The sequence below is a fragment of the Dreissena polymorpha genome, chromosome 12, assembly GCF_020536995.1.
Source record: "Dreissena polymorpha isolate Duluth1 chromosome 12, UMN_Dpol_1.0, whole genome shotgun sequence".
Lineage (NCBI taxonomy): Eukaryota > Metazoa > Mollusca > Bivalvia > Myida > Dreissenidae > Dreissena > Dreissena polymorpha.
This window is the reverse complement of record NC_068366.1, coordinates 30,050,734-30,065,808: the sequence shown is the minus strand read 5'-3', so window position 1 is coordinate 30,065,808 and position 15,075 is coordinate 30,050,734. Positions and strand designations below refer to the sequence as shown.

The 15,075-nt window shown below is 35.8% G+C and overlaps 1 protein-coding gene across 1 annotated transcript in view; it reads left to right on the top strand.

The window, feature by feature from the left end:
* Nucleotides 1-15,075, top strand: part of LOC127852739 (small subunit processome component 20 homolog) — a 98,272-nt gene that overhangs the window by 20,026 nt on the left and 63,171 nt on the right. The window contains exons 11-19 of the mRNA XM_052386693.1: nt 1,136-1,288; nt 3,096-3,230; nt 3,911-4,164; nt 6,166-6,279; nt 6,910-7,113; nt 7,574-7,724; nt 9,014-9,070; nt 13,644-13,793; nt 14,367-14,523. Of these exons, the coding sequence (XP_052242653.1) occupies nt 1,136-1,288; nt 3,096-3,230; nt 3,911-4,164; nt 6,166-6,279; nt 6,910-7,113; nt 7,574-7,724; nt 9,014-9,070; nt 13,644-13,793; nt 14,367-14,523 (1,375 nt within the window). The remainder of the gene's footprint in view (nt 1-1,135; nt 1,289-3,095; nt 3,231-3,910; nt 4,165-6,165; nt 6,280-6,909; nt 7,114-7,573; nt 7,725-9,013; nt 9,071-13,643; nt 13,794-14,366; nt 14,524-15,075) is intronic.

Here is a 15,075-nt window from a genome sequence, read left to right as displayed (position 1 = left end):
GAGATAGAGAAAATGTACTTAAAAACATCTATTTGCTACTTATGATATTAAATGCAGCTTTTATTTGAGAATAAATTTCACAATTAAAATGCATTTTAGTTTTGCATTGGTTGTAAATAAAGAGTAGAAGCGTAGAGGAATTGTTTACAAACAACACTTACAAATGTGAATAATTAACAAAAATTAACTCTAAAATGAAGTATGAATTTCCTTTTAAATCATAAATACAGATTGATATACAAAAGTCATGTAGGCCTACATGTATGATATGTGAAATACAGTATTATGTGAAAGTCAGAAATACCATTATTCTAATTAATTTTATATACAGACGTATGTCATGTATGACATGTGAAATGCAGTATTACTTTAAAATCAGAGTATCATTGTTCTAAATAACTTTGAATGGAAATACAGTGAAAACGTATTTTAATAATAGAGCACACTAAGTCTGTACTACCGCCTGTCTGCTCAGCACTCGTCCTCTTTTGAAGATTTTACACTAAATAATTGAACTATAAAGCGCAAGTTAAGTATGTACGCCGGTCTGTATGAAGTACTTTTATTATTTTGAACTCCACCTTCCCAGAATAGTTCAGTTCTTTTGGGTCTCAGGTGAGCGCCTTAGGGCCCATGGCCCTCTTGTTATTTAACAGTGTTATGTCATATATTATAAAGGTATCTGATATGGTTAAAAGTAGTATTGATGCACATATTAAACAGGCTTGAGATTATGATAATGAATATGAGCAACGTTCAGGGAATACAGGGCTTAATGCACGTACATTAAGTATTGTAAGGCTAATCTGGAACATCACTGTCCGTCTTGACTTGATTTACGTTTAGAAGATTCCGCCTTGACTTGATTTTGCGTTTAGAAGATTCCGCCTTGACTTGATTTTGCGTTTAGAAGATTCCGCCTTGACTTGATTTGCGTGAAGATTCTGCCTTGACTTGATTTTCTTTTAGAAGATTGTTCCTTTAAATCAAAAGTATTGTTCCAGATGCAGACTATTCTGGGATGATATTTTACACTCGTGCATTATAGCTACTTTTCCCAGAAAGAAGCTCATGTATATTTTGACCAAAACAGGTTTTAAGTTTTCAAATTATCCAATCTTATTTTGTTTGGTAGGATTCAATTGTTGCTGTTCAGAACCGGTGTCAAGACAGCAAGAAAACATCAGCCGTCGTCAAGGAAACAGTGGGCCGTTTGCTACGACTCCTCGACATTCTCTTGACCTTCAAAGGGGGCAAGGTTATCTGTGAACCCAACCAGATTGCCAAGGTACTTGGGTATAATTGCTTACTTTTTATGCCCCCGGGAGGGTGGCATATAGCATTTAAACTGTCTGTCCAACAGTCCGTCCGTCTGAAAACTTTAACATTGGCCATAACTTTTGCAATTTTGAAGAAAGCAACTTAATATTTGGCATGCATGTGTATCTCATGGAGCTGCACATTTTGAGTGTTGAAAGGTCGAGGTCAAGGTCATCCTTCAAATTTAAAGGTCTAAAAAACAAATCCAAGGAAAGTAACAAGCTTTAAAGGGAGATAATTTCTATTTATTATTTGGCAGGAACTGATCATTTTTACAAGGGAAGTAATATTTTTATGTCCCCCACTATAGTAGTGGGGGACATATTGTTTTTGCCCTGTCTGTTGGTCTGTTGGTCTGTTCATTGGTTTGCGCCAACTTTAACATTTGCAATAACTTTTGCAATATTGAAGATAGGAACTTGATATTTGGCATGCATATGTATCTCATGGAGCTGCACATTTTGAGTGGTGAAAGGTCAAGGTCATCCTTCAAGGTCAAAGGTCAAATATAGGGGTCAAAATTGCTCATTTAATGTACACTTTTGCAGTATTTCAATATTCAAGATAGCAACTTGATATTTGGCATGCATGTGTATCTCATGGAGCTGCACAATTTGAGTGGTGAAAGGTCAAGGTCAAGGTCATCCTTCAAGGTCAGATGTCAAATATATGTTGCCAAAATCGCTCACTTTATGAGTACTTTTGCAATATTGAAGATAGCAACTTGATATTTGGCATGCATGTGTATCTCATGGAGCTGCACATTTTGGGTGGTGAAAGGTCAAGGTCATCCTTCAAGGTCAGAGGTCAAATATATGTGGCCCAAATCACTAATTTTATGAATACTTTTGCAATATTGAAGATAGCAACTTGATATTTGGCATGCATGTGTATCTCATGGAGCTGCACATTTTTAGTGGTGAAAGGTCAAGGTCATCCTTCAAGGTCAAATATATGGGTCAAAATTGCTCATGTAATGTCACTTCTGCAATATTGAAGCTAGCAATTTTATATTTGAAATGCATGTGTATCTCATGGAGCTGCACATTTTGAGTGGTGAAGGGTCAAGGTCAAGGTCATCCTACAAGGTCAAACGTCATATAGGGGGACATTGTGTTTCACAAACACATCTTGTTTAAAGGGATATAATCAAAAACAAAAATAAAAATAAAAGCGGCGCAGTAGGGGACATAGTGTTTCTGACAAACACATCTCTTGTTAAGATTTGCTTTGTTTGCAGTTTATATAGTAAAAGTATAAAATGTCCCATGGTCTGAAGACATACGTTTTTTTTTCTGAATTTGTTTGTTCAACAACTGTGAATACTTAAAAATTGTTTAAGTAAGAAAGGTCTTCAATTAAATGTAACTTTCTAAAGAACTACAATCGCGGCAAAATACGTATCTAAGTAGGAAAGGGTTAAAGAAAATCATGCAGAAATAAAAATATTTTTACAAATTATTACACATTTTTCAGCAAACAACTCTCTGTAACTCTTAGTTTTTCCTAATACCTTAAGTGTTTGCCAGGGTAATTCCTGCATATGGGAACCACAAATTCTTGTTTATTTACTATTAAAGAAACTGAAAAGCATAATTTGAAGATTGCAAAAATATATCATTATGTTTCAAAAAATCAATTTACTCACAATAATGATTTTGGTAGGTTTGCCGCCCTCTAGCTTACCAGCCTGGCCCAGGCTGTTACTACTGTACTGGTATTTTTACCAGCTAAGCACAGGCACTGTGCTTATGTACTTGTATTGGTTTTTGCAGGTGATTCTATCATTGCTGCAAAGTGGATGTTTCCCAAGTGAGGTTGGACAGGATATTGTCAAGGTCACATCATCCTTAATTCTGAATGCCAATACTAACCTGGATGTGTCGGTGACAACAAAGATTATCCAAACGGTGAGAATAAACAAATTTAATACAAAATGTTTGCATGTGTTTTTTATGTCCCCCAGTCTATACTGGGGGACATATTATTTTTGCCCTGTCTTTTTGTTTGTTGGTTTGTTTGCGTCAAACTTTAACATCGGCCATAATTTTTGCAATATTGAAGAGAGCAACTTGATATATAACATGCATGTGTATCCCATGGAGCTGCACATTGTTAGTGGTGAAAGGTCAAGGTCAATTTTCAAGGTCAAAGGTCATATATATGGGGAGGGGACATAGTGTTTCACAAACATTTTGTTTTTAAATCCAAGCCTTGACAGTTATATCTTTGAAGAAATACCCAGTGAATAAATTAAGTGGGGCAATATAAATCACCATGGACCTCTGTTGATAGGTTTTCATTTTTGTCTGTATGTCTTTCTGTCTGTAAACACAAACTTGTCTGTAGGCATTTCCCTCCACATTTCAATATACAACATTCAAACTTGCAGGCATAAAAATTACATTAATTTGTTCATGTTGACATGTTATTGTCCTACATTAAACATCATAAGAATGCCTGGAACATAAAACTATTGTAACTTTACCAACCAATTATACAAAAAACTAAATAATTATTCTTCAGAGTTATTGTATTGTCTACTGTCTTTAACACAGTATGTTATTTCGAAATGCCTTCGTCCTTGCAGGTGTTTATGACAAGCTACCCTGCAAAACTTGTGTACACCTTCACTAAATCCCTGTACGATCTAGCGCTCTTTGAAAAAGATGTTCTACCTCCATTTCTTAAGTACTGTCAAAAGTTGGTCGCAGAAAACAAGCCTGAGCTTGATGAGGAAACGTTAGGAATTATAACAGACCTGGTGGTCTGCAAGTGTCCGCTGCTTAGCAACGGTGATCATCTGGAAAGCATGGACACTTACATTCTGGATTTTGGTGAAAGGTTTGGCCATTTGCATAATTTTGTTATATATTTTGAAAATACAAATAATTATGCTCACAGAAATGTTTTTTTGGTCAGATATGATAGGGTTTAACTTGGTAACAAGTTATTTCTGGCTGGGAGCATTTACATAAAAGTATATTTACATAAAAATTATTGTTCTACACATTTAAGAGTTATGTACAAGGTACAGCTAAATTAAGTCCTTACCTTTTTTTTAAAATAAAATAAGTATGCTGTGTGTTGTATAAAAATTGATTTTTAGAGTAACCAGTTATTAAAATGCCTAGTGATGTTTTTATGCTCCCCGAAAATTTTCAGGGAGCCTATAGTTGCCAGTTTGTCCTAACTTCCTTACTTCCTTCCGTCACACTTTTGTTACAGTTTCTCATAGCACCTTCAATACTTACCGATCTCTTTCATATTTTGCATGTTACCTTGCATGGACCTCTACCTTTGATGAGGTTTGAGGTCACTCGGGTCAAGGTCAAGGTCACTGAGGTTAATAATAGATTTTTTCGTCACACTATTGTTACAGTTTCTCATGCCACCTTCAATACTTTACCGATCTCTTTCATATTTGGTATGTAGGTACCTTGCATGGACCTCTACCTTTTGATGAGGTTTGAGGTCACTGAGCTCAAGGTCACAGAGGCTATTAATAATAGGGCTGCAACGGATATCCGAAATATCCAAGATTCGCGGATCCAGACGAGGATTCGCGGATCTAACCGTGATTGGTAAAATCGGTTTCGAATCTGGATCTTATTTGACTTTAACCTTTCCTTTGCGGTAATTGTTCTTTCGCCCTAATACTTTTCGTTAACTTGTTTCTTTCTGATTGAAAGGCTGACTGGTACGTAGTTTCTCACGATTATCGCTACTTTTTCGACAATAACATGGTACTACACAGTCTACTTTCGTTTTCGATTGTGCAAAATGGCGCAGAAGAAAATTCACGATGTACCTAAACAATTAAAATCCTCGGTGTGGAAGCATTTCGAGTTTTATCAGCATACTGATTCTGTCTTATAAGTGGTCATTACGAAGTATTTTATTGATACTTATTGCAGATTGCGTATGATGCGTTTATTGCTTGTTAAAATACAGCGTTATTCATATTATATCTGACTGACATAGATGTGTTTAATATGAGGCAGTATTATTAATGTTTGTCGTTAAAATGCTTACACTTTTTCATGTATGTGCGATTTGATAGTTTTTGAGAAATTTGCGGAATCTGGACCCAAGTATAAAAATGTGTTCGATTGTTTTTGTTTTCATCTACTTAGTATTTGTTTTTGTTTTTGTTATTTCTGCTTCCACTACTGCTGCTGCGGCTGCAGTTGCATCTACTTATGCTGCTTAAATAGTATAAATATTATTAGCTGTAAAGTTTATAATAATAAATTATTTATAATATTAAATAAAAGTTAATTACAAGTTCTGGTGTTTCAAAACATAATTTTGGTTATAGCAATGTAAATAAAAAATTATTTTGCGTATTTTTACTTTTAAATAAGGATTCTAACCGATATTCGATATCCGAGCCTTTGGATTCGAATTTGGATCCGATTGAAATTTTGGATTTGTTGCAGCACTAATTAATAATATTCTGTCATGCTTTTGTAACAGTTTCTCATAGCACCTTCAATACTGTACTGATCTCTTTCATATTTGGCATGTAGGTACCTTGCCTGGGCCTCCACCTTTTGATGAGGTTTGAGGTCACTGGGGTCAAGGTCACCGAGGCTAATACAATATTTTTTTAGGTGGTTATTAACACATAGATTGACAAAGCGCATCACTGGGGAGCATCCATCAGTTTCAATGATATTCTTGTTTTAAGCAGTGATAAATTTGTTTCAATACTTCTATTTCTTGATTTCTCATGCATTTTGTATGTAATTTGTACAAAATGTGTCATTTTAAGAAAAAAATGTACATTAAAAGTTACATATATTTGAATACATTATTAATTTACATACTTTAACGTTCCAGTTCTGTAGGAAGGAGTGTTCCAGATTTAGTCACAGGAATCCTCAACCATTCTAGTCTCGATAAAGAAAACTTGCCCAGACTGTGGGCTGCCCTCGTGTGTCTGCCACACATCAGGTACACTGCAATTTATGATATGAGTTGTGTTCTTAGAAAACTGGGCATAATGCATGTTCGTACAGGCTAATCAGGGACGACACTTTCTGCTTTTATGACATTTTTCGTTTAAATGAAGTCTCTTAGCAAAAATCCAATTTAGGCGGAAAGTGTCGTCCCTGATTAGCCTGTGCAGACTGCACAGGCTAATATGGGACGACACTTTACGCACATGCATTATGCCCAGTTTTCTCAGAACGAGACTCAATGATAAAGTGACTTGCAGTTGGAATATTTTGCAAAAACGTTTGTATTTAGGTGTGATGTTAAGGAGCGCTGTAAACATATTGTTGTTTCATCGAGCAGATTTTTCATAAAGCCTCTACATGTAAATGTGTAAATTCAGATGTGCTAAGGGTGGTCGCAGTTTTATTAAGTAAAAATATCTTGCACTGAAGTAATAATTTGATATTATGATAAGATGTCAGAGTTATATGTGCAAACTATGTAAAAATTTGGTTGACTGTTGTCTTCAGCATTTGGGCAATTTAAAATTGAGAAACAAATCATTTCATAATCCATGGGTGAGTCAAACTTCTGTTTTGTATTTCAAGAATATATAAGATGCATGGAACTCATTGTCATCTTCAGACCACTACAGAAAAGGCAAGCACTGATTGGTGACCTCTCCGAGCTGACAAAACAGTTGATTGGTCAGATGTCACATGACCAATCAGCAGCCAATGAGACCTTGTATCTGATTGGCTGTCAAGCATTGGTTACCATGGTGATGCTTTTGGACAATCAGGAGGTGTTCCAGCATGTACCTGTGAACGTTATCACTGAGTGTTTATGGTGAGGATATATTTCATTTGTTCTGATGGCTTTCATTGAAACCTGAATAGCTAATTGATAATAAATGTGAATCTACCTAATCTTATTTTAAGAAATTGCTAGATTATCTAATTTAAAGACATTAACCGATGCCGCATGATACTAATTTTGTCAAAAGCTGACTTTCATAGCGGATGCTTTATTGTATGTGCCAAAGCTATATTTTTGGATTGGAGATGATAAACAGTGTTTAGGCATTTAAACATGTCTCTTAACCCAAAGCCTGTGAAATATAGGTATTTAAAAATTGTCAATGTAGCTTTTATGAAATAATAATGTAAGAAAACAGATTTTAAATACAAACATTGTTTTTTTGGAAATAAAAACTGTCATATTATCACATATAACTTCCCAAAATCTCTTTCTTGTGCCTGTACAAAAGGAGGTAACATCTTGTTGATGCCTTTTCCGCCTTTTCCAGTGCCCACAGCACCGATGTCCACACCCTGCGTCTGGCCGATGTGTATTTCTCCCATGCCAAGAACCAGTCTAAGGATGACGTGCTCAACAGCGACACTTTGATGGCCATATTTTCAGCCCTGCAGATCAACCTGTCATCCCCTCACGCTGATGTATGTTCTGAGGCCTTTCATTATTGGTGTCTTGTTCTGAGAAAACTGGGCATAATGCATGCGCAAAAAGTGTCGTCCCAGATTAGCCTGTGCAGTCCACACAGGCTAACCAGGGACGACACTTTCCGCTTAAACTAGATTTTCTGTACAAATGGACTTCCTTTAAATCATAATACCATTAAAGCGGAAAGTGTCGTCCCTGATTAGCCTGTGCAGATTGCACAGGCAAATCTGGAACGACACTTTACGCACATGCATTTTGCCCAATTTTCACAGAACAAGACACATTGCCATACTTACAGGGAGCACAGAGGTTCAATAACTCAATCACATAATATTACTTATTATGTTCTCTAGAGTTGCCATACTAAAGGCAAAAAGGTTTTAAAATTTCAGCAAATTGAGAGTACTGAAAAAGTGTTTAATACACATACAGTTAAACACGAGTATTTTGAACATCTTTTATTCTAATTGTTTAATTTTTATATGAACAAATAATTTCAGAGTACATGCATATAGATTTTTTAAATCTTAACTGGTTTAGCATATGCACACACATGTATATTTAAATTTAGTGCAATGTACTGTGCATGCATTATAAACTGTAAAATATATTTATCAGTGCAATGAAACACATCATGATAAGAAGATGCTTTTTATGCCCCCGGATCGAAAAATCGGGGGCATATTGTTTTTGGCCTGTCTTTCTGTCATTCATTGTGTGTGTCCCAAAACTTTAACATTGGTTTAAGTTTTGCAATAACTTGCATAATTGAAGATAGCAACTTGATATTTGACATGCATGTGTATCTCATTGAGCTGCACATTTTGAGTGGTGAAAGGTCAAGTTTATCATTCAAGGTCAAAGGTCCAATATATGGCTTCAAAGTGGCGCAATAGGGGGCATTGCGTTTCTGACAAACACATCTCTTGTTTGTTAATGCTGATGTAAGGATAAGAAATGACATCCAGTTGCATTATGCCATTCTTGATATGAAACTTTGTTTTTGTTTTTGAGCAGTTAGTTTAGTTTAAATCTATTTATTTCAGCTCAATTGCACCAGAAGCCTAAGGCGTTTTAATCAAGTCAGTCTCCTGGGTAGAACCAGTAATTTGTTTCTTTTGGGAGATTTGAAGAAAGTTTCCGTATTTGGGATTGAACCCTTGGCCTCCCAGTGGCTAAACAGACACCATATCCACTCTGTCAAGGCAACCCTCATATGTTATATGGTTTAATTTAGTTTTAGCAGAAATATCACTGATATACTGATATCTTTTCATTCTTTCAGATTCGGCATTTGACCTTGAGGATTTTGGCTGGATTTGACCTTCCTTTGCCACCTTCTGTAAGCATAACTGGCTTCTTCCTTATTGACACTAGTTAATGCAAGTTCTATTATGCTTTTATAGTAATGTATATAAGTAATGTAATTTCTTTGTAATAAATGTTATTTCTTTGTTAGTGTTTAGCTCGACTTTTCAAAGAAAAGCAAGTTTTCTACTAACCTATGTGTCAGCTTCAGCGTCCAAGAAAGGTTTAAGTTTTTTCAGAAGGGTTGTTTCTCGGGGAGAATATCCTTCATATTAAAATGACCCACAGTGAGCCTAGAACTCTAGGACAAGGTCACTGTTTGTAAATAAAGAAAAAGGTTTTGGCCCAATATCTTGAGAATGAATTGAGCTGTTGTGATGCAAGCATATATACATTGTATACACTTCATTTTTGTTTACATATTGGGCATATTGGGTCAGGGTCAACAGTCAAGGTTACTGTTAGCAAATGTAGAACTATCTTTTCATTCAAAATCAAGGATTATGTGTCTTGCAGGGATAATTTTAGGTCTGCGTCCTGTACGTATAGAAATTGCAGGGGGCGCAAACATTTGCTATAAATGCGTCCCGCGGACGCACAATCGTAAAAGTGTATAAATTTTGATACTAAAAATATTTCGCGAACGGAAAAAACTGAATTTAAGACAAAAAAACTTGCAAATCGTCCAAAAATGGTCGCCATTTTACTATTGCGCAATCAATAATCCGGTTCATTGAAAAGCTTAATTTTGTATTCAACAATAGGAAGCGTCATTATGATACGGAGCATGGGTTGCATAGCACTATATTTATGCCCCCCTTCGAAGAAGAGGGGGTATATTGCTTTGCTCATGTCGGTCTGTCGGTCGGTCTGTCGGTCGATCCGTCCACCAGGTGGTTGTCAGACGATAACTCAAGAACGCTTGGGCCTAGGATCATGAAACTTCATAGGTACATTGATCATGTACTCGCAGATGACCATTATTGATTTTGAGGTCACTAGGTCAAAGGTCAAGGTCACGGTGACCAGAAATAGTAAAATGGTTTTTGAATGATAACTCAAGAACGCATACGCCTAGGATCATGAAACTTCATGGGTAGATTGATCATGACTTGCAGATGACCCCTATTGATTTTGAGGTCACTAGGTCAAAGGTCAAGGTCACGGTGACCCGAAATAGTAAAATGGTTTCCGGATGATAACTCAAGAACGCATACGCCTAGGATCATGAAACTTCATGGGTAGATTGATCATGACTCGCAGATAACCCTATTGATTTTGAGGTCACTAGGTCAAAGGTCAAGGTCACGGTGACCCGAAATAGTAAAATGGTTTTCGGATGATAACTCAAGAACGCATACGCCTAGGATCATGAAACTTCATAGGTAGATTGATCATGACTTGCAGATTACCCCTATAGATTTTGAGGTCACAAGGTCAAAGGTCAAGGTCACGGTGACCCAAAATAGTAAAATGATTTTCGGATGATAACTCAAGAACGCTTTTGCCTAGGATCATGACACTTCATAGGTACATTGATCGTGACCCGCAGATGACCCCTAATGATTTTCAGGTCACTAGGTCAAAGGTCAAGGTCACAGTGACAAAAATCGTATTCACACAATGGCTGCCACTACAACGGACAGCCCATATGGGGGGCATGCATGTTTTACAAACAGCCCTTGTTTTCATACAATTTTGTAATTTTCTAGCAACAAATTAAAAGTCCTCGTGAATTTCATGTAAAACATGCGAAAATAAGAAATCATGGAATTCTTCCTCGAGGAAGGCCTGGGCTTTTAATTTGAATGATGAATAAAAACTCGTAGTGCTTTGTTTTAAAGTGGAAACTTTTTATGTTAATTACGCTGCATCTAAATGGCTACAGTCGTCGAGATATGTCAGTAAAACTGCTACTCTATTATAATGGTCATGTGTGGTTATTGTTTGTCGCACTACACACGCATGAATGTGATATACAATGGTCTGTTTAAGTCTTGAAAATAATCTAGTCATTAAACTGTTGAGTTGCCTTTTAAAGTTTCCTGTTTAATTGCGACTAGATAGCCATGAGATGTCATTAAAATGTTGCAATGTTTCAGATTCGGTCGGCCCTAAAGCTTTTGGCCGATAAAATCTACAAATAACCGAAGAAATTTAATTCAGTGTGACAATCAGGTCGACAGATAAACCGTTCCCCAGACAATGTGACCGTTACATTTCTGTAGGAATAAGTCAAGTCTTTTGGACGATCAAATATCAGTGTGCATTCTAGACCACTCGCTTACGCGAATCCCACTATTTTTCCAAAGATTGCGCACATTTGCAGCATGTGTGCGAGAAAATTCGCACGCTCGATATCCATGAGTATTTTTAAAGATCAAAGCGATATTGACATCGCCGAAAATGTAAAGAGCCGATTTACAATCGTCTGTCAATAACACGTATCTATTTACCCAACTTAAGCCCGCCTCAAGGCAGAGCGTCGTTGTATTGGAAAATCAATATTGACCAATGAGAGCGCACGCTTTTAGTGAGCGACAGCACTTGTAGGCAGTCAATATCTGCATTAAAATTATGCAGACGACGCATGACGTAATTGACATAAGTGTTTGGTTTTGTTTGCTTTGTTGGACCTACCATTCTAATCTGACGCTACGTTTTACACCTCCACGATGAAATCGTGGCTAGTTACTTAGAAAACTGATGATGGCAACCGGGTGGAATCTTCGTGGAAATTGTGCATTTCATGCGTAATATTGTCGAAACATTTATTCGACGCGTAAAGCGTTTTAACAAATTATCTTTGAATTGATTTCGCATAACTGTAAACGTTTTGTTAAATTCGCAAATGGGCATAATAAATTAAGTAATTTGTAAAATCCTCTGTATTATAAACGGTTCGACGTTTAATGTAAACGCGACTGGATTATGGGTAATGGATCAATAGGTATGATAGGGTTTATGTATCTACGTATACGCATTAGTTTATTTCTGTTGAAGTTTTGAATAGAAAACTCTTACACATCAGGAGAGTGACCTCACTATTAATTGTATCCTTGAAATTCTCTCTTTACATTTAGTTGTCCTTGAATGCTTTGAGCTTTTATGAGTACACACGTACAGCTCATCCGGAAGGTCAATAGCTGGGAATTGGATTATTGCAACTAACTTTACATTGTGGCACTTGATAATAAAGTTTCATATTAATAAATTTCCTAACCTTTCAAATTGGTTAGTTTTACCATCACATGTCCAATAAACAGGCTGTGAATGGGGATTTTTGGTTAAAAAAATCAAACTCTAAAGCCTTGAGAAACAGGTTAAACCCATACATTTGGGACATGGATAAAAACCCATACACTCGGGACATGGATAAAAACCCATACACTCGGGACATGGATAAAAACCCATACACTCGGGACATGGATAAAAACCCATACACTCGGGACACGGATAAGTACCGGTAGCCTCATTTTGAAGCGGCCATTGAGGCATGGAAAAGAGCTGTGCTTAGGAAATTGTTTTGACAATGAATAATTGAACTCTCCTAAGTCTATAGTTAAGTGTTATTTGAAGTAAAATGTTATTGGATTTATTTTTGACTTGTTTTTAATTAACTGTACGATAACAAAACTAAAAAAACTATCGGAAAGTTTTTTCATGATTTAGGACAAATGTTCGGAAAAAATTACCATTTATGACACCTGTCGTGGGGAAATTAGGGCAAAACTGACACACTGTCTTTAAATTCCCTGAGCCGCTATGTTTTTCTTCTGCTCATAGACGGGCACCTTTTCTTTTTCTCTGGGACCCATGGATTTAAAACCTATGAGTCCATGGGACTCATACTTTTGATTTCTAAAATTATCCCTGGTCTTGTCATTTATTTTTTCAATAAATAAGAAAAATACTAAATTACTTGATAGCTAAAATAACTTACCCACTATTGTGATAGTTTGGTTTAGATAAAAAGCGACAGAAAGAGTTTCAAAAACAAAAACAGTTAAAAGTGCTGTCCTCTTACAGCTCTTGTATGTTTAACTCAAGTTCTAACTACCATTTATAACTATTATAAGATACAGTATATTTAATCTGTACCTATATAACTATACAGCAATATTAATCTAGAGCAACTTGTGCTTTAAATACAAATACATTCTAAAAGAAAGTTGTTTATTTAAGTATGTTTTGTGTATGTTAAATTTTAAATGTATATAAAATTAAAGACCAACTTGGGTTACTAAACATGAATTTGATCATATCAAGTATAAAATGTCAACTTTCTTGGCCTGCATTCACAAAGCTCTGTAGGCAAATTATATACTTAAACATTCTTTGGTCTCTGGTTATGTTTTTACGCTACATTAGTTTGAGCAAAGAAAAAATAATGGTAAATGTTTTATCCATTTGTAAGCATAAGCGCAGAAAAAAGTAAGAATGATTAATGTTTTATCCATTTGTAAGCATCAAACAAAAGAAAATGGTGAGCACAAAACATTTCAGTTAATAAATAAAAATAGAATATTTAATACAACTTAAAAAGTTATCCTTAAGTATCTGTTTGAACACCGGCCTTGATTAATTTATTATTCACCATATTACAGGAAGGGGAGGCAACCAGCGTGTTTGAGATCTGTCTCAGTGCGGAGACCACTGAGGCTTCGCTACACCAGTATAGAGAGAGACAGCGACACCTTCAGAAACTGGACTTCTGCAACGTTCAGAACTGTCTTCCAGCTGGACCATTCAATGAGGTCTGGTTTGTTTCCTTGGTTATAACTTTAACCCTTGCTCCCATAAGAAGCAATGTGAAAATGGCTTTTGCAACCAGCATAAAACCAGAACAGCCTGTATTAACTCGCAGTCTGTTCAGGTTTTATGCTGATTGCTGCTCATCAGTAACACAGGGTTGGAAATGAAGCCTTTAAAACTTGAATCTAGTAAGAAAGGTATTTAATTAAAGATAACTTTCTAAGGGACTACAAATTGGTCAAAATACGCATCTAAGTGGTAAAAGGTTAAATGTTTAAAATGTAATTGTGCGTAGCTTGGGCATGAATGCTGTTCGTTATATATTGTGTTTTCAATGTTATGAATGTTATGAAATTGCAATCAAGTGTTTGTTAAATATATATGAAATGTCAGTTGTTTGGGGTTGCACATTTTAGTTTCAGTATTAAAAGCTGTAATCCAGCCTGTCAAGTACTAAAATAGGTCATCTGTACTTTTTGTTAATGTAGTTGTTTTCAGCCTATTCCTAATCATTTTTTTTACAAATGTCATACTCAACAAAACACAACAAAAAAGTATTTGACATTTTGTTCCAGGTTCCTTTAAGATATCTTCTTGGCAGCTTATTCGTGAATATGAAACTGCTGTGGGAGCCAATCAGAACGCTGATAGCTGGACATGCCCAGCAAATGGATCGCACTGCATTCTGGGATATCTTTGGCAGCCATCTTGAACAGGCAGCTGAGCAAAGTGGTGAGATGGCAGTCAAACTTGTAAATGACTGTTTAATGTGAAATTGTTATATCCCCTAAACATTTCTATACAATATAATTTAATTTTAAACTTCATAACTGCCAATAAGAGTCAGTTAGAGGGTTTACATGCAACTGGAAGGTCACAGGTTTGATTTCCACTGTGAGAGCGTTCTTTAGATCTCACCAAAAGACACCAAGTTCTGGTTCTATCCAGGAAACAGACTCAAGAGCGTTTCAATAAGTCTTAGGCTTTCGTTGCAAGCGAGCTTTAATTATTTTTTTTAAACTAGAGTTAGATTTTGATTATATTTAAATTACTGAAATTGTTTTTTAGGCTTTAGACTGGCTTATAATTTTGCATTGTACTCTTTGATGAGGCTCTTTTAAAAGTATTTTTGAAAAACAATACAACACCAAAACATTTTCTTCACCCTAAAATTGGTGTCAGAATCAATTTTTTCCAATAACAAAGCAAAAACAATACACACAGTGTCTATTACACTTCTAATTACAAATATCATTGTTATTTACATTAAACATACATGTAATT